At 41.6% G+C, this 24,955-nt stretch overlaps 1 protein-coding gene across 3 annotated transcripts; it reads left to right on the top strand.

The window, feature by feature from the left end:
- Positions 1-66: 66 nt before the first annotated feature.
- On the top strand, positions 67-24,955 carry STYX (serine/threonine/tyrosine interacting protein). Of its 3 annotated transcripts, none has more exons than XM_043548307.1 (12): positions 1,153-1,323; positions 14,087-14,119; positions 15,181-15,234; positions 18,065-18,162; positions 18,968-19,028; positions 20,725-20,761; positions 21,378-21,417; positions 21,498-21,548; positions 22,226-22,298; positions 23,523-23,616; positions 24,214-24,321; positions 24,454-24,955. In XM_043548307.1, exons 2-12 carry the CDS (start codon positions 14,102-14,104, stop codon positions 24,525-24,527), a joined length of 708 nt encoding a protein of 235 aa, XP_043404242.1. In that variant the 5' UTR covers positions 1,153-1,323; positions 14,087-14,101; the 3' UTR covers positions 24,528-24,955. The 3 variants fall into 3 exon arrangements, with proteins under 3 accessions (XP_037757222.1, XP_043404242.1, XP_037757221.1); XM_037901293.2 differs by lacking the exon at positions 1,153-1,323 and adding an exon at positions 11,129-11,321; XM_037901294.2 differs by lacking the exons at positions 1,153-1,323; positions 24,214-24,321 and adding an exon at positions 67-269.

Raw genomic sequence — 24,955 nt, 5'->3', positions numbered from 1 at the left:
CCGCCCCTCGGGCTCGCGGCGGGGGCGGGGCGAGGGCGCTGCTGGAGCGGCGCCCGGGGGGCGGGCGGGGAGCGGCGGCCGCGGGAGGGAAGCAGCATGGCGGCCGGGTGCGAGCCGCTGAGCGCGCCGCCGCCGCCGCCTTCCCCTCCTGCCGTGGCGGGGCCCGCGGGCCCGGTGCCCGAGTAGCCGCGCCGCCCGCAGTGCGCCCGGCCATGGAGCTCGCCCGGCCGGCTTTCCCGGCGCTGCCGCAGGCCAAGGAGGACTCCGAGGTGAGCGGCCCGGCCGCGCGCTCGGGCCTGGGGCGTCCCCCCCCCCCCCGCCCCGGCACCGCTCCCGCTCCACCTGAGGGGCCCGAGCGCCGCCGGATCGGCGCCCCCCTTCCCGGCCCCGGCATAGGCCTTGTGTGCCCCGGCCTGCCCCGCCGCGGCCCTACCGCCTCCGGGACAGCCCCCCCGCTTCCTCACGGGGGCCTCCTGCCCCCCCTTCCTTCCCCCCCGGGGGCCCCGTCACCCCCCTCCTCTGCCGGCCCCTGGGATCTCTGCTGAGGCCCCCCTTCCCCCTACGGGGGCGCTGGGACTATTTGTAGAGGGGGGGGGCGCTGGACCATTGAACCCCCTTCAAGCCAGCGGGTGGGGCAGGCCCCAGGTCCCCACAGGGTGTCTAGGGACTCTCCCTCCTGTGCCTCCTGATGAGTAACTTCTGTGAGGGTCACTGTTGAGCCCTCTGCTGCTTGCCACTGAATAGACCTGCCCCCCAGGTCCGACCTGCCCCCCGGCACCCCCGCCCCCCAGGCACCCGCCTGGCTCCCCAGCCTGCCACTGACTCTAACGCCCTCTCTCCTCTGTGGGATCACGAGGGACTTTCCACCGGCTGCCGTCTCCACCTGCCTGTAAGGTTGCCCCTGATTTGATAGCGTGGGCTGCAGGACAATTGACTGCTACCTCACTTCTTAGAAATTGAAGGGGGGTGGGTCACCTGGAAATCCCCTCTCCAGATATGTGGGGGTTACTAACTGAGATATAGTAGAAACAATCTGGAGCACTGGGTGGGTCACCTGGAAATCCCCTCTCCAGATATGTGGGGGTTACTAACTGAGATATAGTAGAAACAATCTGGAGCACTGGGTGGGTCACCTGGAAATCCCCTCTCCAGATATGTGGTGGTTACTAACTGAGATATAGTAGAAACAATTTGGAGCACTGGGTGATCCTTTGTTGAGGAAATACTTTTAGTGTTGAAGAGCTGTGACTGCCCTGCCGTTTAAGACAGGTGGCAATATCGGCTAAGACAAAACTACTCCTGGTGTGGTGTCAAAAGAGCGAGATCAGTTTAGTGTTTGATTTCTGAACTTCGCTTAAATCTGTAGTGCCAGTCTTGGGTAGGGGTAATGTGTTTTCTTATGTTTCAAACAGGCACAAGTGTGCCCCTTTTGATAATGTCGTATGGGTAGGGCCCTACCAAATTCACAGTCCATTTTGGCCATTTTTACAGTCATGGGATTTTAAAAATCATAAATTTCATGATTTCAGATATTTAAATCTGAAATTTCCTGGTGTTGCAACTGTAGGAGTCCTGACCCAAAAGGGGGTTGTTTGGGGGCAGGGGGTGTTGTATGATTATTGTAGGGGGTTTGTGATAGTGTCACGATTACTTCTGTGCTGCTGCTGGTGGCGATGTTGCTTTCAAATCTGGGTGACAGGAGAGTGGCGCCTGCTGGCCAGGAGCCCAGCACTGAAGGCAGCACCACCACCACCAGCCGCAACATGAAAGTCAGGGTGGCAGGGTGCTGCATGGTCGCCGGGTTAGCAGCTACCCCTCTCTGGCCATCCAGCTCTGAAGACAGAGCAGAAGTAAGGGTGGCAATACCACAACCCCCCTATAATAACCTTGCGACCCCTCCACCCACAACCCTCTTTTGGATCAGGACCCCCAGTTTGAGAAACACTTGTCTCCCCTGTGAAATCTGTATATTACAGGGTAAAAGTACACAAGAGACCAGATTTCACTGTCGTGATGCATTTTTCACGCCATGAAATTTTTAGGGTCCGACATATGGGGAACACAGAATGCCACTGCATTTATGGTTGGATGTTGACAGTGTCCAAAATCTTGACAGTTTTATAAATTGCTGCATACTTCACAGATGCTTTCAATTATTACATCCGTATTGATGGGAATTATTGTTGCTTGCTTGTTTTGTATTATGGTGAGCTATTTGCAATACCTAATTTACTATATCTGTTTTCTTGTTTTGGTACTATTTCTTTAATGTCCTTTCCCTACTAGGTCTGGTAACTCTCTAAAATTTTAGACACGTTCTCAAACACAGTTATAATATGGTTTGTATCTGAACTCAAGTTAAAAGTTGTGTTCACAACCCCTGCAGGGTAGTCAGTAGTATATCTGTTTGTTTAAACAAAATATCTGCCCACTTTGGAGCACTCATGCATGCTACCTACAGCTGTGTCCAGAAGTAGTTAACCAGAATTGTGGTTGATGACATTTTAAACTTCAATTTTAGCTAGCATAGTTTAAAAGGACACTGGGGTAAACCTATTTTGAAAATAAATATCATTGTTAATGTTAACATTAAAACAGTTTCATTAAAACTGAAATTATAAATCTATTTTACTTCTCACTGTTTGCATTTTTCAGTGCAGATAATGAAAACAGACTAATCCCTCGTAGTTCTCAGACATTAACATAATGCCATAATGTTAGGGCTGTAAATGTGACAGGAAAAAAGTTGGAAATATTTTTTTAAACTGTGAAAACACTTCTATTGATCACAGGTCTTGTAAATGTTTTTACAAAATGTAAATTGTGTCTAACTTGCATCCCTTCAATCCCCATCTGTAGGGAGGCGTTAAGACTGTAATACCACTGATGTTAGAAAATATCTTTATAAAACTAAAGCAAACTGACAAGGAGAAACCTAAAATCACTTATGATGCTATAAAGTCCAGTGCTTCAAATGTGCTTTGGAAAAGCAAATGAAGTAAATTAAAATTGTCCAATCCACAAAAATAAAATAAAATCAGTGAAAGCTGAAACTTTGTCTCTTATACACTGCCACAAGAAGGTAGATTAGTACAAGTAGTATAACAATACACAACTGTTGAGACTCCTGTAATACCTAAGACTAGTGTGGTAGATTAAGTAACCATAAAATATCACAGTTTAAAAATGATCAAGAATGTTGGGAATGTCATCTGATAGGAGCATCAGTATCTTCACCCTAAGTCACAGTGGGTACTACTTTCTGTAATGTAAAATTTCCTATTCGAGTTCATTTCTCTCTGCATAATATCCAAGAGTAAAAATCAACAGGCCAATTGATTTATTTGGGACGACCTTTTCAGGCTGCATATTGCAGCTACTAGCCTTGGATAAAGATGCCTTTCAGAGCTCATCAGTGCCACCCTTCAATTAGCTAGAACAGGGGTTCTCAATCTTTTTCTTTCTGAGGCCTCCCCCCAACATGCTATAAAAACTCCATAGTCCAATTGTGCCCAAGAACTGGTTTTCTGCATATAAAAGCCAGGGCCAGCGTTCAGGGGTAGCAAGCAGGGCAATTGCCTGGGTCCCCATGAAACAGGGGGCCCCGTAAAGGTACATTGCTCAGGCTTCAGCTGCAGCCCCAAGGGTTTCAGTCCCATGTGGTGGGGCTTTGGCTTTCTGCCCTGGGCCCAGTGAGTCTAATGCTGGTCCTGCTTGGCGGACTCCCTGAAATCTTCTCACTGCTCCCCTGGTTGAGAACCACTGAGCTTGAAGGCTTGCATTAAGAAACCCAAGGCAGCATTTACCCCTACCTGCTGGGGTGAGGTTAAGTTCATCATGCCTCAGCAGCATTTGTAGTCTGCTACCTTCTCAGGGACTGGAAATCATTATTGGCTCTCCCATATGAGCACACAGAGCCATTACTGGGGTGGCTCACATTTTCTAATTTTTCTTTGTATTTACTTTAATTGAATAAATTTAGTGCTCATGCAAAGGAGGAGCTCAGTCACGTCTCCAGGTAGACATAATGTAGGCAGGCAGGTGCTGTCATCAAGCTTCTGCCATACATCTCTGCCAGCATACATCAGTCCTGACTTGCATTATCTCCACTGTTCCATGCTGATGCACGGACTGCAGTAATGCTAAATTGTGCAATTTTGTGACATGAGCCAATAAGGTCTTGGATGAGACCACTTCTTTACTGTTTTCCTCTTGTAATCTGATTAGAAATTGAACCCATATTTCCAGCTCACAGTGCCATCGAGATTCCTATGGAGAATGTCTTTATCTATATTTTGTGCGTCTTGATACATACTAGAAATATATCACAGTTCTGGCAAAGCGCATCTGGTAGATGCTGTGAATGTGTGTTAACAATTATAAGCATTTGTTTTATTATGGATCAGTAATATCGAACATGTCAAAGCCTTCTGAATAATGATTTTACATGCTCCAAAATCATTTTAAACCTTAATTTCTCATGCTCTTTCAAACCCCACCCCCCAAAACCTCAAGTAATTAGCCTACATCTTCTAATTATTGCTTGCCAAATTCCATGAAAAACTGCAGAAGCTACACAAGGGGAAAAATTGGTATAACTGTTTCTACATTCCTGTACCTTAAAGGCACATTGTCAAGTACCCTAGATCCAAAGTTCAGCCCGCTTTAACAATTTGATTATTACTGCTTTAAATTCTTAAAACTTTTTGGAGAAAACCCTCTGCTCAGATGCTGAGAAATTAAAATAAAAAACACTCATTTAGGAGCTATGTTTTGTACACATGTTTCCTCTGCTGGTTCTACATCAGTAGTTAATACACTGTTCCCCAGAACCCAGGTGTAATAACTGATGGTGAATAAAGGAAGGAATAAATAAAGAAAAATCGTAATTTCGAGAGACAAAGATAATCGGTGTTTGCCAGAAATGTAGAAAAAAGCAGGATTTATGTAATTGAAACAATGCAGACCCTTAAACATACTTGCAGTGGTAATTACTGCTAAAATATTTTAGTTTGAAGAAAAAAAGAGCTAAGGATTTAAAATTTCCATTTTGTAGTCGTAATTTTTAGAGTTTGGATTATAGTTCAGTATTTGGATGCAGGTGCCTAAAGTAAACATTCTTAATGCGGAGTTCAGTCTCTTGGTGCAGTGGCTCTCAACCTTTCCAGACTACTGTACCCGTTTCAGGAGTCTGATTTGTCTTGTGTACCCCCAAGTTTCACCTGACTTAAAAACTACTTGCTTACAAAATCAGACGTCAAAATACAAAATTGTCACAGCACACTAGTACTGAAAAATTGCTTACTTTCTCATTTTTACCATATAATTATATAATAAATCAATTGGAATATAAATATTGTACTTACATTTCAGTGTATAGTATATAGAGCAATATAAACAAGTCATTGTATGAAATTTTAGTTTGTACTGACTTCGTTAGTGCTTTTTATGTAGGCTGTTGTAAAAGTAGGCAAATATCTAGATGAGTTGATGTAACCCTGAAAGACCTGTGCATACCCCCATGTACCCTGGATGAGAACCACTGTCTTGGTGTATTTTGCATACTAGTTATTGCTTTAGTCTATTATATTATTCCATATAAAAATAATTGGGAGGACTCATTTTGTTTGGCAAACAAGTGTTTGACAGTGGTAAACATTCATAGCAACACTAATTTTGTGTCAGTTGTCTGTGGTTTAAAACTTTGTAATCTGTCTGTTTTGCCCAGATGGATTACAGCTATCTGTATAAACATTTAAAAATATAAGAAAAACTGGGAACATTTTCTTAAGCTTTCACTTTTACATGAGCTGTAGATTACTGTAAAATGAAACCCAGCAAAACCCCTCTTTATACAAACTTTAATACCTGCTGGTCTGTGGGCACTTAAAAAGGTTTTTTTCTATTAAAATGTACGATCAGCATACCCAAATAAAAATCAGACAGAGCAAAGACTTAAAAGAAATGCTACACGATGCTAGCAAAGGATACAAATTAAAAAGAAAACAAATCTTGAGCCTGATTTCGCAGGATGTTGCCAAAATACATATGTCAAAGGGGGAGCATTTCACAGCTGCAGAAGCTGATAATCCTCTCATACTTTTTTAATCTACGGGCAACCCAGGATCTACCCTGCCCCAAAGCCCCACCCTGCTCACTCATCTCCCCCCGTCACTTGCTCTCCCCCACCCTCACTCACTCTCAGCAGGTTGGGGCTGGGGCCGAGCAGTTTGCAGTGTGGGAGGGGGCTCTGGGCTGAGCCTGGGGCAGGGGTTTGGGGTGCAGAAGATGGTGACGGGTGCAAGCTCTAGGAAGGAATTTGGGTGCAGGAGGGGGCTCTGGGCTGGGGCAGTGTGTTGGGGTACAGGGTGCTGGCTCTGGGGGGGGGTCAGGGTTGGGGTGCTGGCTCTGGGGGGGTCAGGGCTGGGGCAGAGTGGCTCAGGGGGATCAGAGCTGGGGTGCAGGAGGGGGTACAGGGTGCTGGCTCCGGGTGGGGGCTCAGGGCTGGGGGTTGGGGTACAGGTGGGGTTTGGGGTGTTGGCTCTGGGAGGGGGCTCAGGGTGCGGTTTGGGGTGCGGCCTCTTGCTGGGTAGCACTGACCTCCAGCGGCTCCCAGTCGGCAGCGGGCACAGCAAGACTAAGGCAGGCTCCCTGCCTACACCGGCCCCATACGAGTCTTGGAAGGGGCCAGTTTGCTGCTGCTGCTGCCCCTGGGGGAAAGGCCGGGGGGGCATGTGGCTCTGCGCACTGCCCCTCTCTGCAAGCACCGCCCCTGCAGCTCCCCCAGCCAATGGGAGCTGTGGGGGCGGTGCTTGCAGGCAGGAGCAGAGTGCAGAGGGAGATCCCTGCCCCGGGGGCCATGCTGGCCACCTCCGGGAGTGGTGTGGGGCTGGGGTAGGCAGGGAGCCTGCCTTAGTGGCAGCCACGCTGCGAAACCAGAGATTGCAATCGACGGATTGGTGACCCCTGGTTTAGACCCTGCACCTCTGTGGAGCTCTATTGAAATCAGTGGGAATCCCAACAGCCACAGAGGTTTACTTGCATGCAGCAGCTTCCAGGAGCATGGCCTAATCTGAAAAGTAATTGTAAAAATGACATTGTGAGGCTCCATGTTTATTGTCTCATCACTGTCCAAATCAATGTGCTCTGTTTACAAGAGGTGCATTTTCTAACTACAGTCCAGTAAAAACTCAACCTTTTTCCTAATTAGATGTAAATAAAAACAGTTTTAAACAATCTTAGTAAAAAAATCCCTTCCCCGGTGCCAGTTGCAAATGTGTTCACTTCCTTAATATTTGTGGTGTTATCCTACTAGATGTTCATGGGTTCTCAGAGTCATCCAGACAATAGAGTAGGCAAGACCCCTATTTTCATCCTGTTGAAAAAAACAAAAATTATACTCCGATCATGCCTAACAGTGAGAGGCAGCGCTCTGCCTTCACCCTCCATCATCTGTTGTTAATAGAATATTGCATTGATGTAATCTAATGGTTCCAAGTTAGTGTTTGTAAATTGTTATGGGATTTCTTCCAGACTAATACAACAAGGTGGAGAAAATAGCACACAATACAAAGTATTTGTTCTTGCCATCTCTCCTTCCCTTATATACATTTTTCCATTTTCTTTCTAGTTTCCCTTGTCTTAATTTTCTTTGTTTACTCTTTTCCTGTTTCTTGAAAGGACGTGCTAGCCCACTAGCACACTTTCTCTTTCCTCTGTGTGTTCCCTCTTTCTCTTCAGTTATCTTTACCTGTTTCTGTTCTGTCTGCTTCCTGCCCCATGAATTTCCCTGTTGTTTAGCCTTATTTTCCTATCCATTCCCCATTGTCTTCGTAGTCAATTAACTTGCTTCCCACCTCTGCTTTGGCATTCACTCTGTATTTTCAAAGGTTAAAATATTTGTATGGCAGTTTATATGCTGCACTGGAGAAGTACTCTGCAAAAATAGTTGATTTATCTACAGAAAACAAACTGTTAGAAGCTTATTGTCAAATGCAGCTTCTGTGGATGTGCCTCTGAGCAGCGCATGGATGCACTATTGTCAAATCCTGTTTAACCATCCTTAGAAAGATCTGTGTGGGAGTTGTGTTCGACACCTTCTCTTGCCCAGCTCCATTCCTTATAGAAAGCCTATTTGTACCTACTTGGTACTACCCTAGGGCAGCTTCTTTTTGTGGCTACTAAGAATTTCAATCCCTGGTAGGAAATGGAGATTAAAGTAGCACATTTTACAGTGACAGAAAAGGTGGTTGTCAGTAATATTCAGACCTTTCTCTTGAATATATTTTCAGCAGCCTAACTGTGTATATCTGATTAATGGCAAAACTAAGAATCAGACTAGATGAAATTCATATAATTGGATGTTCAATCATCACTTTATTAATGTGTTTTATGGCCTTTTGGCAGTTGTATTTTGCACTCCTATTTAGAAGTGCCATCAGTACAACCAATTTAAGTTTTATATATGGCCCTTAATGCACAATATCACAATGTTTTATGGAAAAAGTGATTAGCTAATGAGAGAGGAAAGATTTCAAGATAAGTACAGGGGGAAAGAATTAGAGGATGTAAGTGAAGGAACAAACCCACAACCATGGAGAGTTGTGGTGTGAGGACAAGATGCTAAAACTGTCAGAACAGACTAATAGTAGAAAATGAAATGAGGGAATTAGGGCAAAGTAAATCAGGTTTCCCTCCTGCCGTTCAAATTCATTGAATTTGGAGGGAGATAGGAAATTGAGAACTGTTCCCTAACCACTGGATTGTGGGATATTCTGATGTGGCTCTCTATCTCTCTTCTTGAAGCTGTCCATTTTGTATTAAATAATTATTCATAGGACCAAAGAAAGAGAGAGTGAGAATGACTCCACAGTCCAGTAGGTAGGGCATGTCCCTGAAAGTTCAAACCCCACTCGTCAGGTAGAGAGAAGAAGTAAACTGGCATCTCCCACATATTGGGTGAGTACCCTAACCAGTGAGCTAAAGGTTAAAAGGGAGTCTGCCACCTCCTTTCCCCAACCATTTTGTGTGGAGTTAGGCTTGTGCCGCAGCTGCTCTGGAAAGAAATGGTGTAGGCACCTGACTGCAGGAGAGGTTTCGTGGCTGTGAATTGCAAGAAGAGAGAGGTGCCTCGCTTGCAGCATGGACTTAGGTGCCTAAGTCTGAGAGAGAAGTGAGGCTTAGGACACATCCCTGTCTCATTGGCATCTCCCATTGGCTAGCTTAGGTAGGCAACTGCCTAGCATCCTGGCTTGTGTGGATTCCTTTCTTAGGCATCTATTTCCCCCATGTGTTGTATAGGGAGCATTGCAATGACTTATGTACTTTTGTGGATCCCTAGACCATGATATTAAGGATAAATTGAGATAGTAGCAATGAAGTCAGACTGTTGTGGAGCAGGGGACTTTCCTCTGATGGCCCATATACACCATAAATATAGCCAAAATAAGACTTGGTTACATTTTAGAATGTGGACAGGATAAGACTTAACTCTCTCCTATAATCGGACTAAAGCCTTTGACATGCCCAAGGCTCCCATCTGGTTGTGAGTAACAGACCCATCCACACTGCAAACTGTAACCTAGTCAGAGGGACAACTGTAATATAACCAGATTTTCTGACTTGGTTGTAGTTATAGTGCTAGATGGACCTCAGTTATTTAGTCTCCATTGATCCAGTAGTAGGAGGTTACTGTATAGCAGGGGTGGTCAAACTTTTTGGCCTGAGGGCCACATCGGGTTTCCGAAATGGTATGGAGGGCTGGTTAGGGGAGGCTGTGCTTCCCCAAACAGCCAGTTGTGGCCCGACCCATATCCGATCACCCCTGCTTCTCGGCCCCTGACGGCCCCCCCGGGACTCCTTCCCTATCCACTCGTTCCCTGTCCCTGACTGCCCCCGGACCCCTCGCCTACAACTTGGCCAAACTTGTTCCTCACACAGGCAAAGAGAGTTTGTCCAACAGCTCTCCGGTTATTAATATTAAATATAGAAGTCAGTGTCCCAGCTTGTGTGTTAATAGCCATCCCTTGCTTCAGAACACACATTCTCTCTCGTAGTTAATGCTTAAATATAAGGTTGGCTTATTACATGAAACACCAGGTTTTCCACCACTTTTTGGAGCTTGTGCCTCTCATCCAGAATACAAAGTGTTTCACAGGCCACCTATGCTACTGACCATAATCATGAGCAGGCACAATTTTTTGACTGCAACAGGACCAGAAAAGATTAATCTTCATGGATTGCTTGCTCCTCAGCCAGAGCCGAGCTCCAGTAAAGACTGAATCACGTGCAGTGTGGTTGTATGCACTCATAGGCCTTAGCTATCAAAGCAAACGTACCATTTCAGTGACGCATTGTCATGGTGCATGCGCGCATGTGAGTATTTGTACTTTGTCATACGTGATGTTTTTTAATGGAGTATGTGCTGTTTCATAGAAGGTAAATGCAGGCAAACACCACACACTGTTTAAAACTCCCTCACATTCTGCACTCTACACTGAGCCATTAGCTGGGGTCCTTGGGGACACACAAGTGCAGGATTTATGCTGTGTATTCATTTTAGTTCTTTCACAACTCCTGCAGTCCCCCTACATTCTCTCTGAACAGCTGTGCCTCTGAGCCACAATCCAGTTTGGGATAGCTGGTTATAGATGAACAATACCCCTTTGTAAGGCTTTTCTTGATCACCTTTTACATGGCACTCTTCAGCTTGGTGATTTACAAACCATAGGAACCATTTCATCTGCTGCTGAGTTACATTCACTGCTTGGGTATAATCTACAAAATGGTTAACAAAACTTAGCCGTATTACTGTATCCAGTTGGCAGGTCTTAATAGAGTTTGTTTTCATAACAAAATTCCCACGTTCTGTCTGATCTGAAAGGAGATGCTTACTATTGTCTGTCTGCTGGGTATCTCAGGCAGTATGCACAGAGCATTGTCACTCTGGAGAAAATAGCGATGATGGGATGAATTCCTTGGTGTGAGACATCTGCCAGGGCTTAATCTACAGACAAGGATTTTTTCATATACTTTCTGTACGGTAACGGAATAATCTTGTGTTGTTGAGTGCAAAAGCGCTGGAGAGCTATCATGAAACCACCAGAATAATTCTTGCACTTTATGTTAGAATCTTTTAGTAACTAATCGTGTGCTTTCGGGTAAAGAAAGCACTTAATCTGAGAGAGCATCTTTCTGATACCTACTGTCCAAAAGAGATCCCAGTGGAGAATGGCTTTTGTACCCTTAAGACTTCCCAGAGACATTGGAGACTGATGTCTGGAGAGCACACTGACATTTTTCTTCATTCGGAATACCTTCAGGTCATTCCCTATTTTTCTTTCCCTGGACTGTGTATTGCTAATTGCTGCCTGCTTTTCTTGCACAACTACATTTTCTGCTGCAGCATTTGGCCCCTGTTATGATTTGTGCCAGCTTTCTTGTTTATGCTCTGTTTAAGTATTTACACAAAAAGGTGTGTTTTGTCCCTAGGAAAAGAAAATGAGAAAGCAGTAGGACTCAGTCTTGCCTGAATATAATTGATTGTATATTTAATGCTGTAATCCTTCAGACCAAACTTCTAACAAGATTATGCACTCTCAGTGTGCATTTTCACCATATTTTAGGTTAAGACTGTGTCTTCTAAATTTAACAATACAAAGCAACTAAACAAACAGTGTTTATCAAAACACACAAGTGTGTTTGTACAACAGGTACAGGACACCAAAAGCATACATAAATCATAGGCCTTGTCTATATGGATAATTAGATCAAAATGAAAGCCTTTGTGGATGTTCTCATTTTGGTTTCAATCAGGCTTATTTCAGATTAGCTTAAATTGATTACAACCATGTTTAAGTTAAACTGAGATAAGAATACACACAGGGCTTTCACTGGTTTAATGAAACTAGTGCAAACGTGTGTGTAGACAAATTTTAATAAGGGGAGGTTCTTTTCAATCTTTCCTTTTCAAAGGAAAGATACTGGCTATCAATATGTCAACACTTTGTCACACGCTTCTAACTATCCAAAGTACTATAATAAACTCTCTTCAGATTTCATTTCCAAACAAATATAAGACTAGTACAATCAGTTATATTCAGGCAGACTTACAGAGCAGTAGGACTGATTTTCTTTTTCCATAGACAAAACCCACCTTTTTGTGTAAATAAGAAGAAATCCTTAAGCTGATCACCAGACGTTCAAAACAAAGGACACAATCAACTAAAAATCACATTTATCTCATAGAATGTACCTTCTATTACAAGTAACACATGATTAGTGTAAATGGAAGATAACTTTTTAAAAGTTGACTAATGTATTTACTTTGTGCATTTGGCAGTGTTTTCTGTGTAATCAGTTTCACTGCAATCCATTTTCCTTGTTTGTGTAGTCTTTTCACACAGTAATAGGGAGAATTTTTCTTAAAATGTGGTTCCATATTTTAATTTGAATTGAACTTTCCTCAAATGCTGTCCCAGATTCAATTCCGCAATCCAGGGGCTTAGGGAAAATTTTTTACTCTGATACCCAAATCCCATATAATCCTACTAAATATCATTTAGTCTGTAAAGCCTCACTGAGTACCTATTTTTGTTTTAAGACATGTATCTAAGTGAGGGAAGTGATATATTACGTTGTTAACAGTATTTATGGCTCCCCCAAATTCCTTGAATTGGCCATACTGCGATTTTGGGACCTGAAGCTACTGCTCCCACTTCTGAAATCTAGGGGTTACATTCCGTAATTCTTTCCTTGCAATATAAACTGCTACTGTAACCCTGACACATTAAAGTCATGGTCAGCAATTGTCCAATAAGTATGTCTTTTTATATAACCTATTAATTTTCCAAAGGGGTGGTGGGAAGGGAAAAAGGGATATTAGCAGAGCCCTGGAAGGGCAAATGGGAAGAGTTTGTATAAATTTTAACAAAGGAACTATTAGTGCCTCCATGGAAGGCGGATTGAGGAAAGCTTATGTAAATATACACACACTGTGGCAAACTAAGCAGGTGTGCTTATCACCCTGTTCTCTTTGCATATATGTTTTATTCATTTGCCCTCCCCCCCATTGCCTTTTTAGATTGTAAATTCTTTGTGTTGGTAGAATACCTACCATGGGGGGCGGGGCCTGATCCTGATTAACCCCTAAAGTATTGGAGAGCAGGAGATAATTCACATGGGATAGGGAATGAATGAGTGAACAGCAGGAAGGGATAGTGGATTGTCAGGGAGGAAAAGAATAGGAGTTGGACAGACTGTGTTGATAGGTTTTAAAACTCAGCTCTGGCAGTTGTTCTGTAAGGCACAAAAAAAACGGGGTGGGGGGAGATTGGAATGCTGGTTCCAGCATCTGGAATGTGCAGGTGGATTGAGGGGATGGTACAAAATGAGCCAAGGCAGGCTGTAGTGACCTTGCACTGGCAGAAATGCATCCCCACAACAAAACTTGGAAGGGGTTGTGATGGTGCAGGAATCTGATACACTAACTAAAAGGAATATTCAGGTCCTTCTGGCTTGATGCAGGGAGATGTGCATACAAACCCATACAATTGTCTAGGATAAAGAAAAATGGAAATGACTTTTTTGTGGCTTACTCTGCAGTGGAATTGGCAAACTGTGTTAATATAGAGTAAGTTTCTGGAATTGGCAAAGCTAATATCAAGTGATGGATTATATGGTGGTACCTGCAAGATTCCTGTTGATGTGTACCTTTGCCTAGGTTATAGCCATAGAAACATCGCCTTTACCAGAATTTTGTATCCCCCAGGGCTAATGCAGAAAACTGTTTAGACACAGGTTAGGCTTGATCCACTCATCATGAAAAGTTTTAATTTCACTGTTCCCTTTGGTTGGAATTCTGCTAGTTAGTCCAACTTTCTTTGCTCTGGCAGTTCATTTTGACCCAAGATGCATTTAGTAGCAGATTATGAAATGGCAGGCAGCTGGCTTAATTTAGAAAATCCATTTTCCAGCAATCAGACTATTTCACAATGTGCTTGTTTGTTTTGGTTGCTAGCTTTTTTTGCACATTCCCTATTGTGTGTGTGTGTGTATGTATATATATATTTTATTTTATTTTTTAAAGGATTGGACCTATCCCATGAGAAGAGAGATGCAGGTATGACACTCTAATTTGTTCATTTGAGCCAAAGCCCAGTGGCTCATTCAGTAAGTACGTGGAGTTGCCAAATGAAAGACTTGAGTTCAAAACTAACCTCAGGCTCTTAGATAGCAGGCTGGCAGTATTGCAGCAGATATGCCTCCTGGGGTGCATGCTACATTGTTCTTGAATTCCTCACCCCTAGTGGCTAGCATAGAGTAGTTACAATATATAGCAGGAGGATGCTAGCAATCTCTTTTGCTGGACATGTGCTGTGTTCTATTGGAGGTTTAAGTATGAAGCTAGGGATTTTTTTAATGGGGGAAGAGGAATGAGGAGAGAAGAGAGGACAGTCTAGAATGAAGGGTGTCTGGGATCAGTATGCAAACGTAAAGTTAAAAAACACTATTAATTGGGAATCTTGTTCTCTCTCCCAACGCCTGAAATATACAGTTTTCTGCCTTCATGTATGTTTTAGAGCATGGAAACTACAAATAGACTAGAACTTTGCTTCTGACTTAAATTCATTCAGAAGCAGGTGTTCTCAAATAGCAGCGTTTGGGGAATTTAAGTGTTAGTACCATGACCTTTCAGCCAAATCCTTGCATAAAATAAAGCTCTTCGGACATGCCTGAGAGTGAGATTGAATGGAGGGAGGATAACTGGATACAAATTAATCATATGTTCCTAACTATCATATAAAGTGAAATAATTTATGTAAACTGAACATAAGTGAGCTTTTGGAATACCTAAGATGACTTGCCTTCACGCCAGCTCACAATTCCACTGAAATCCACTAATTAAACGAGGGCTAGATAAGGTGCGGCAATCTAACTTGAACTTTGTCCATATAAAGGATTTGATTTCTCTTTCAAAAATAAGAGTCTCTTCTTATGGATCACATTTCTTTTACTTTACAAAACTTTTTTTCCTAGTCCTGTTATAAATGACACTTGATAACATGTCCCTCACAACATGATAAATTACTTGTTTCCATGGCCACAGTTGGAGTTGAGAGCCCAATGCATTTTTAACTAAGTTTTTTGAGTTGATGTTTAATGTTTTTTTTTCCCCCGTAGGAAATTTTACCTGGTTTATTTTTAGGCCCATATTCTTCAGCTATGAAAAGCAAGGTACGTTTTTCAGAATATTCTCTTCTAAGTAAAGTTCTAGCAAAATTGCTTTTTGCACTTTAACATAAAGAAAAAGGAGTACTTGTGGCACCTTAGAGACTAACCAATTTATTTGAGCATAAGCTTTCGTGAGCTACAGCTCACTTCATTGGATGCATACTGTGGAAAATACAGAAGATGTTTTTATACACACAAATCATGAAAAAATGGGTGTTTATCACTACAAAAGGTTTTCTCTCCCCCCACCCCACTCTCCTGCTGGTAATAACTTATGTAAAGTGATCACTCTCCTTACAATGTGTATGATAATCAAGGTGGGCCATTACCCAAGCTATTACCAGCAGGAGAGTGGGGGGTGGGGGGAGAGAAAACCTTTTGTAGTGATAAACACCCATTTTTTCATGATTTGTGTGTATAAAAACATCATCTGTATTTTCCACAGTATGCATCCAATGAAGTGAGCTGTAGCTCACGAAAGCTTATACTCAAATAAATTGGTTAGTCTCTAAGGTGCCACAAGTCCTCCTTTTCTTTTTGCGAATACAGACTAACACGGCTGTTACTCTGAAACCTGTCACTTTAACATAGTTATTGTGAAAAAGTAAATTGCATACAGTTAATGTTTACACAACTCTTTGAAGTCTTTCATATATGAGCTCAGTATAAATGAGGCAAGATAAATGAGGTAATTATCTTTTATTGGACCATCTTCTACTTTCGAGCTACACAGAGCTCTTCCTCAGGTCTGGGGAAAGTACTCAGGGGATACGCCTACGCAGCAAAGAAAACCCTGCGGCTAGCCCATGCCATCTGACTCAGGCTTGCGGGGCTCTGGCTGCTTCATTGCTGTGTAGACTTCTGGGCTCAGGCTGAAGCTTGAGCTCTGGAACCCTCCCACCACACAATCCAGCCTGAGCCCAAAAGTCTACACAGCAATGAAACAGCCCCTTCTGGCCCAGCTGCAGGTGTTTCTTTGCTGTGTAGGTGTACCCTGTCTCACAGCTAAATACGTGGTCGAACAGATAGCGTAGCATAAGAAGTTAGCATATATTCCAAGGGACCGTTCAAGGTGGAGTGGACTGTTAACCATCCCTTTTAGAATATGTGCTAACTACTTATGATAAACTGTCTGTTCCACCTTGTATTTAGCTGACACTGACTACCTTTCCTAGACCCAAGGAAGAGCCTGTGTAGTTTGAAAGCTTGTTTCTCTCACCAACAGAAGTTGGTCCAATAAGATATTACCTCACCCACCTTGTCTTTCTAATACCCTGGGACCAATACAGATACAACAACTCAGTATGAATAACGTATTGTCAGAACATAAGAGAGGCCATACTGGGTCAGATCAAAGGTCCATCCAGCCCAGTAGCCTGTCTACCAACAGTGGCCAATGCCAGGTGCCCCAGAAGGAGTGAACCTAACAGGTAATGACCTAGTGATCTCTCTCCTGCCATCCATCTCCACCCTCTGACAAACAGAGGCTAGGGACACCATTCCTTGCCCATCCTGGCTAATAGCCATTAATGGACTTAACCTCCATGAATTTATCCAGTTCTTTTTTTAAACCCTGTTATTGTCCTAGCCTTCACAACCTCAGGCAAGGAGTTTCTTATATTACCTGCTATGGTTTGTCAGATTTGCATACTCAAAAAAATGTGTTAACTCGGGCAGGATGAAGGTAATCTGGGGTTATAGGCACATTATGACGTGAGGTTCCTTGGCTTGTGCCCCTGTGCTGTGGCCCCACTCCTCCCAGAGCAGTGAGTCTTGGAATTGGCACCCCATTCTGATATTTGGGGCAGTTCAGTTCACACCTCTCAGCTGTTATTTCAAGCTGTCTGCAGACTCAGGTAGACATCTTTGTATCTGTTGCACCCAGTTCATGTTTTTGAGCTTCCTTGACAATCAGGAGAGCACAAAACTTATTTTTAAACAAATGAAAGCTGAGTCTCATGTAATCACATGCCTACGATGTTAACTCCTGAAGTCAGACCCTGAACTCAGCTACAGTGATTTATTCACTTGCCTCTGCCGTATACAACTACGCTACTCACTCCAGACAAAAGAATGTGTAATACTAGATTGTATAAACAATTTTTCAGTGACTTCCCCTGAAGGTGATGAGCATTTATTAGTGATTTCACCATAATTAACAAAATCTGAATTTATAGATTGACTTCTTTTAAAAGAACTTTACATAGATTGTGGCAAGCAGATATTTCTGTGAATGCTCCTCTGTACTTTGTTCAGACAATGGATATTGTGCCACTGACAGTTATTTCTCTGTTAGCGTTAAACCATAAATCAGATCAGTCAATATAATATTTATGTAGTGCTAACTAAGCGGTTCAATTTTAACATATCCCAGAGGCAGAAAAAAAGTTTGCAAAATTACATCATATAGTTTAGAAATATAATTTCTCGCCTGTTATGGACTGGTTCCATCAAGATTCAGTGTTAGCAATAATATTACCACATGGCACATGAACTTGAGAGAGATTTCAGAGAAGTTGAAGGGTGTGTTGGGGGTGGGGAAACCATTTTTTAAACCCCCTCTCTGCTTGATGCTTTTTTATCCCTGCTGCCAGGAGCATTCTCCATATAACCCTACATTTGATAAAACAGTTCTTCTCTTTATCTGACTATTGGAGGTCTAGTCTTAAATGTATTAACTTTTTATATACTTGCCTGATAACCCCAATCTAACATTTCACATAGATCATATTTTAAGGATAGCATGTCATTTTTCATTATAATTCTTAATATGCTACTATAAAAAACATTACATGTTCTTTAAAAAGTTTACCTAAATTCTTATCTTTTGCAGCTACCTATACTTCAAAAACATGGAATAACCCATGTGATATGCATACGGCAAAATATTGAAGCAAATTTTATTAAACCAAACTTCCAACAATTATTTAGGTAAGAAATTAACATAACAGCATTCTGAAAAATAAAACAATATTGAAGATCTTATTTTGAAAAGCTATGCTTTAATTATATTTAATGGGATTTTTAAAGGTGTTTTCCTTATTGCTAGCATGGTCCTCTCAAGTAATCGTGTTATGTTCATATTAATTGTTTGAAAAATGTCACACTAAAATAAACAAGGGTGTGTCAGATAATCTCTAAAATGTGTATTTGTCTCACCACGCCACAAAGTACTTTGTGGTATACCAAACAAATACACAAATAGTCTCCAACTGTCTTCCAATTACTGATCTGTCAGTTCTGGTTATAGTTTGTTTTAGTAAGTTGAAACACTGTTGCAATAACAGATTCAAAGACAATATATGCAGCCTTCTTGTGGCACACAGGCCCCCAGAAGAGAGTTCAGTACAATTTAACATCTTGATAATACTGGAAATATGGAATAGTGGTTCAGCTCCATTATATATAAATTCATACCCAGCGTGGTCCTCTGCATCTTTGATTCCTTAGCGGTTTTGCACTGCATTTTGGATCTCATCCTTCCAGCTGAGAACTGGATAGGATCCTTCAGATTCAGTCAGAACCTTTTAAGGGCCTACAAGGGTGCTACATTCCCTGTAGTCCTGGAATTGAGACAGGAAAATGAGGCTAGCTCTTTTATATGGCATTGTACAACATCTTATGCAGTTTTCTGAATGACATTGCAGCAAAGCTATCTTCCAGATTTACTGTACCCATTAAAGAAAAGGCAATATGTAAGACTGTTGTATGCTCACAGTAACTGTTTTAATTTCAGGTATTTAGTCTTGGATATTGCAGATAATCCAGTTGAAAATATAATACGATTTTTCCCTACGGTAAGTATCTTGGTCTGTCAGTTTGAGTCGATTGTGGATGGAGCAGTTCATAGTCAGATTTTCCAAAGTGACTAGTAATTTTGGGTGTTGCAGTTTTTCAGTGCTTAACTTGAAACATCTTATAATGGATTCTATTCCTGGCTCTGCCACTGTCCTGCTTATTGACCTTGATCAGGTCAGTTTGCCTCTCTGTGCCTCAGTTTCCCCATCTGCAGAACTGGGACAATGATACTGACCTTTAAGATCTGCTGATGAATAGTACTATATAAGAGATAGGTGGTGGTGGTATTATTATTATTATTTTTATTATTAGCGCTTGATTTTCAGTGGGTGCTCATCTCTTTCGGAAAAGCAGGCCCATTTAAAGTATCCTAAGATGTGTACCCAGAATTACTAGATATTTTGGAAAAGCTTGGTTTCTAAGAATCAACCCTATATTTTTTTCCTTACAGCAAATGTTAGTACAGGTCAGCTTAAAAAATGAAAGGAAACTGAATGGTGCAAAATTTAAATTCATTTTCTGGTAGCATATCTTAATCTACTTTAAAGGACTTAATGCAATATTCATAATAAAAAAAAATCATTTAAATATCTAGTTACACTCTGGAACATTAAACAGAAAAATGTGGTTAAAGAAATGCTGAACCTCAATTTGTACACTTTGGATTGTTTGTTTTTGAGAGAATTGAAGCATTGTATGGGAATTCCCCCCAAATTAAATTGTAAGGGAGCGAAATCACATCTGGTCTTGCATCTTACAGTAGTCCGTGTTTTCATAGTGTGGACCACATAATAGCAACCCCCTTCCTAATCATTAATCCAATGTACTACTTTGCAGCTACTTGTCTTCTCCCCATTCCCCTGCACGTGCTGCCCTGCTGCCCTGGTCCTCTTTTCTGCCCTGTTCCTTGTAACTGTTTTACTCTGGATATGGCTGTAGACATTCAGGATGGCTCTTGTTTGCTCTCCTATGTAGCTATGACCCAAAAAAGAGATGTCTCATTTCCAGCTGCTTTTGAAGGTTACTGGGCTCTTCTATGCAGTTAAGAGACTGGGGGCTTGAGCAGCAGCTGGAAACAAGGAAGAGTCAGCACTATTTGACCATCTCATATTGGTGTTGGTCCAGAGAGCTCTTTAGACCACAAATCCCATGTTGTTGGTTGATTAATAGAAACCTACACAAGAGATTTAAAAAGATGGCTTTTTACAGTAGATATACCGACATCAATGTAATTCTTCGTAAGTACTTTATTGTGACCCAGATTATATTTCTGTTGGGTATTTTGCTTTTCATCTGTTCACTTCTGGATAGCATAGGCTGTTTGCATTGAATTGTCATGAAGTATCTTGGGATCATGGTGGGATTATAAATAACAAACTTTGTTCATGGTAATGCTTAACTAAAATGTGTTTAATTTCTGATAATTAATTAAATCTCTTCAGGTAGCTCTCAAATAACTGTCCACCAAAACTTTTCTTTGTATTTCAAAATTCTCGTTAAAAAAAACAACCCTAATTTATATGTAGAACAGTTAAGTGACATATTTAGCATGTAAAATCTTGAATCTTTACATATTGACTAATGATGTTTGGTGTGAATACTCTTCAGTTTTTAAATGTAAAAACGGTGTTAGTATTTACAGCTCTAGTTGGAACTGCATGTCTTCATATAACCAGCTCACTCTTTTCCCTATAGACTAAAGAATTTATTGATGGAAGTTTACAAACTGGAGGTAAGCTTGGATTCACTTTTTCTTTGATTTACCTAATATCCTAATAGTTTGTTACAAAGCTTTAAAAATCCACTTGTTTAGTTGTGTGTATCTGGGCATAAATACTTGTAACTGTCAAGTACCGAAGTGGGGATTTCCCAAATGTTTGGGTTTTTTGGCTGACTGGCGCTTGTCATTTTGCGTGCTCATGAACCTGGTAGTGGAATTAGTCTTAACACTGCATTTTAATATAGGCCCAATACAAACTATTCTCCCTCCCTTCCACCCAAACTTGGATAACCAATCTATTCCTAGAGCAGTCTGTCCACTGCAGATTTGATTGTGTTCTGGAAATTAATACAGATTCATGTGCTTGGGTTTTTGTTTTTAAATGTAGGGCCTTGCTCCTCTACTAGGATCCGCGCTAACAGGATCCCGATTAGTGATCTAGAGTGAAGTAAAACAACATTTGTAAGACACTAACCTATTATTCTTAAGCAAATACCTTGCTGTTGCATAGATGTGTTTAAGGTGAAAAGCTGGTAAACTTGGGAGAGAATAATTTTTATACAAGTGTGTGTGTATATATATATATACACACACAAACATCTATACAAGTAATTCTCTCTCCTCTCAGGAAAAGTTCTTGTCCATGGAAATGCAGGGATTTCTAGAAGGTAGGAACCTTTCCCTTTTTTCTTTTGTTTTTTATATGCAATATGTTTTTTTTTTTTCTAAATAGTTTGTTTCTTTTCAGTGCTGCCTTAGTTATTGCATACATTATGGAAACATTTGGGGTGAAGTACAGGTAAGAAAAGTACATTTAAACTGATTTGGAATTTAGTTGTCTTAAGTTATCTGTAGAAATTAAAAGTCTAATTTAAAAAATACTTATGGGACATTGGTCCATTTGCAGTTTAAGATAACTGCTGCCTTCCCAACCAAGTACTTAATTGTAAATGTAAAGTAATGATTTAACTTAGTAGTATTATAAAGAATTTTCAGAGAGACATACTCTGTGGCTTTAGGGCTGAAGCCAACCTTTAACTCTTGGGAGTTGAAAGGAGACTTTTCCCTTTGGGCAGATTATCCCAATTGCCTGCTGCAGGGGTGCTTTCAGCTTTCTCTGAAGCGGGTGGAGACAGGATACTGGACTAGATGGATCACTAGTCTGTTCCAGTGTGGCAATGCCCATGTTCTTACCAGCTGTAATAGTCCCTTGGGGCCTCTGCCACCCAGTGCAGTTTAGAGATGTCCTAACGCTGTGCCTTGAGACCAACCTTGTGGCCCTAGGCAAGGGGGAGCCTAAAGCCACCTTTTCCTACACCCCCAAGCTAGTCCAGGTACAGAAGGGCTAGTTCTAATGGTCTTTTAAAGAAAAGTGTTTCCCCCTAAGAATTTAGAGCCAGTAGCAATAGACTGGTCTAGCTGTATTTATTTTGTCAGTCCAAAGAGATGAGTGCAGAGATCTTTTTTCTCATTAAGGGATGCATTTACTTATGTTCAAGAAAGAAGATTCTGTATTAATCCTAATGCTGGATTTGTCCATCAACTTCAGGTAACATTTTTTCCTGGTTATAACTTAAATCACATGGCTTCCTTTCCCGCCAGTTATGTATATACTTATGCAACTAAAAATCAGTGTTTCTCAAGTGGTTTAAAATTAATCTAATTAGAATGTTTGTTAGCATACTCTGACACTTGTTTATCTGGAATTATGGAGGGTGGGGGAGAAGAGAGCGGTCACTTTAATCAGTTACCAGAATCAAACTTTGAAAAAAGCAACTTCAGACATCAGTAAGAAATGAAAATCTGTTATTTCATACATCATCTTAGGGCTTCTTAACTACTGGTTAGTCGGCAGACAGGGGAGAACTTCAAAGCAGATACCGTGGTCCACAATCACTACATTTATTGGCATCATATCGGAGAACAGAAAATAGCTCAGTAATAAGGTTTGACACCCCTATACCACCAGCTTTAAATAGATTTACCACCAGCTTTAAATAGGTCTTTTGCGTAAATGGCTGGGAAGCCTGGGGTGATCTGCTGAAATGGGCTTGTAATAGTTGTCAGTCATCCACTTGGCTGCCTGGTGGTGAGACAATTTATTTAGTTTTATTTTTACAGTCTCTTATTTATAGGAAGCCTCTCGTTGTGCAGTCATCTTATTTCTAAATTTGTGGCATTTGTTTGCAGTAAAATAATACCTTGTCTTTCTCTTCACAGCCCTATGCAATTGCACCCCTGTCTAAAATCGCTGCAGTTGTCCTATATTGCCAGTTCAGTTGCTTTATAGTCCAATCCCCTCCCTGGAGCAACACTGCCTCCTTTTCCCGAAACATCCTTCCTTGAGAACCTGTGTTCATGCAACCTTTTTCTCCTCTCTGAGTGCGAGCATCAGAGGGGTAGCCTTGTTAGTCTGGATCCGTAAAAGCGGCAGAGTCCTGTGGCACCTTATAGACTAACAGACGTATTGGAGCATGAGCTTTCGTGGGTGAATACCCACTTCGTGCAGCTACTGTTAGGTGGATGCCATCTCTTTCCTCCACCCTGCCCCGACTGTCTCAGTTTGAACACTAATTGCCACAAGAAAGAAAAATGGGGCTAACAAGATGGATGTGTTCCAATAAGCATAACTCATTTACTAAACGTTTTCATTCCCATAAACCCTCCTCTAACCTTTGTCCTAAGCAGCTTTCTCTCTAACTTACAGTCCAGTGTCTCCTTACTTTGCAAAGGTCCATGCGTACCTAGTAGCAATATGTCCTTATTTTTTTAGGAATATGAAGCCATCTATCTAGCAAAATTAACTATCCAGATGATGTCACCACTGCAGCTGGAGAGATCACTCTCTGTTCCACCTGGTACTACAGGTAAGAAGTCTCTTCTGTTCTTTGTAACTACTCTCTTGTCTCCTAAGGACAGTTATGTGGCTTGGTTTTGTGAAGTGATTTCCATTGGCAACAATGGTCAGGCTTACCTGTGCAGTGCATCTGTTTCTCTGGGTGAAAAATGACTTCAATTGTATAGAGGAGTTACTTGCAATCTTATGTTTAGGATGGAGTACTGAAAATGCTCCACTTCCCCGATATACTGGAGAAAGGGTAGCTTTGTGGCATGCATCCCCAGAACCTGCTGAAAGCCCTGAGCTACGTGGAGATCCAGATGGGGGGGCAGCCAATAATCAGAGCATATTCCATGCCTAAAGCTAAGGCAGCTTTGCTTGGGAGGGAGGATTTTGCTGTGTTTCAATTGAGAGAACTGGGCACTTTTAAAATGTTACCTTTAGTCTTCCTCCCTCACGTTGTCCCAACAGTGGCCTCTGATCAGGCCAGGCAGGGAGCACATGCCGTGATGACAGAAGAGTGAGGCTTTAATAGCCCACACCCACTGCACGTATTCAGATATGATTTTTCAGTTGCTTAATTCTTTAACTTTATTAAAGACTGAATTTGAGCTGTTTGCTGTAGCCATGTCCGGTAACAAAGTGCACTTGAACGTTTCACGGTGGGAAAAGTGTTGCCTTTGTTGGAGGAAGACTAGTCAGAGACCAAGAAAGGAAAGCTTCACCCCACAAGGTGAAAGTTTTGGAAGGTTGAGTATGTGCAGATTTGAGTTTCTAATGCAAACTGTCTTGTGATCTTAATGATGATAGGTGCTTATAATAACTGACTTCTTAAAGCATATTCTCGAATATTTTTTTTTTTTAGGAAGTTTGAAGCGAACACATGAGGATGAGGAAGAATTTGGAAATATGCAAGTGGCCGCAGCACAGAATGGGTGACGTAGAGCACCACTATTCCTAGAGATTGTGAAACCCTGCACATGGAAGTGAAGAAAACTAGAAAAGATAAATTAACACAAAACAATGAACACACCCAGAGCTTCTTTTCAAATACATGTTGCTTCCAGATGTAAATCTGCCTCTGCAACACACACACAGCAACATTTTAATATGTTGGACTTCTTGAATGAATAGATGGCACTGATTGTTTTACTCCTTTTTTACACTTTACAGTTTTATTCTATACCAAGATTTTTGGACTTGCAAAGAGGTATTATTGCAATAATGCACTTTTCATACTTGAAATTTCTTTATTTGTATGATATAAAGTTATTACTTTAAACAAAATGCAAGCTGGGGGGATTTGTTTATAAAGTTATTTGTGTAATTTATAACAAGAGACTTTAGTAAAGAAAAGTTTGCTAAAA

Source organism: Chelonia mydas, chromosome 6 (genome assembly GCF_015237465.2).
Source record: "Chelonia mydas isolate rCheMyd1 chromosome 6, rCheMyd1.pri.v2, whole genome shotgun sequence".
Lineage (NCBI taxonomy): Eukaryota > Metazoa > Chordata > Testudines > Cheloniidae > Chelonia > Chelonia mydas.
The sequence above is the reverse complement of the archived record's forward strand: the minus strand, read 5'-3'. Positions and strand labels throughout refer to the sequence as shown.

Bases quoted from the DNA above. Each gene is read 5' to 3' on its own strand.
- STYX (XM_037901293.2), top strand. From the start codon at position 11,274: ATGTCTGGAGAGCACACTGACATTTTTCTTCATTCGGAATACCTTCAG. The intron at 21,418-21,497 runs GTAGGAACCTTT...GTTTCTTTTCAG, and splicing joins AATGCAGGGATTTCTAGAAG to TGCTGCCTTAGTTATTGCAT. The intron at 22,299-23,522 runs GTAACATTTTTT...TTATTTTTTTAG, and splicing joins GATTTGTCCATCAACTTCAG to GAATATGAAGCCATCTATCT.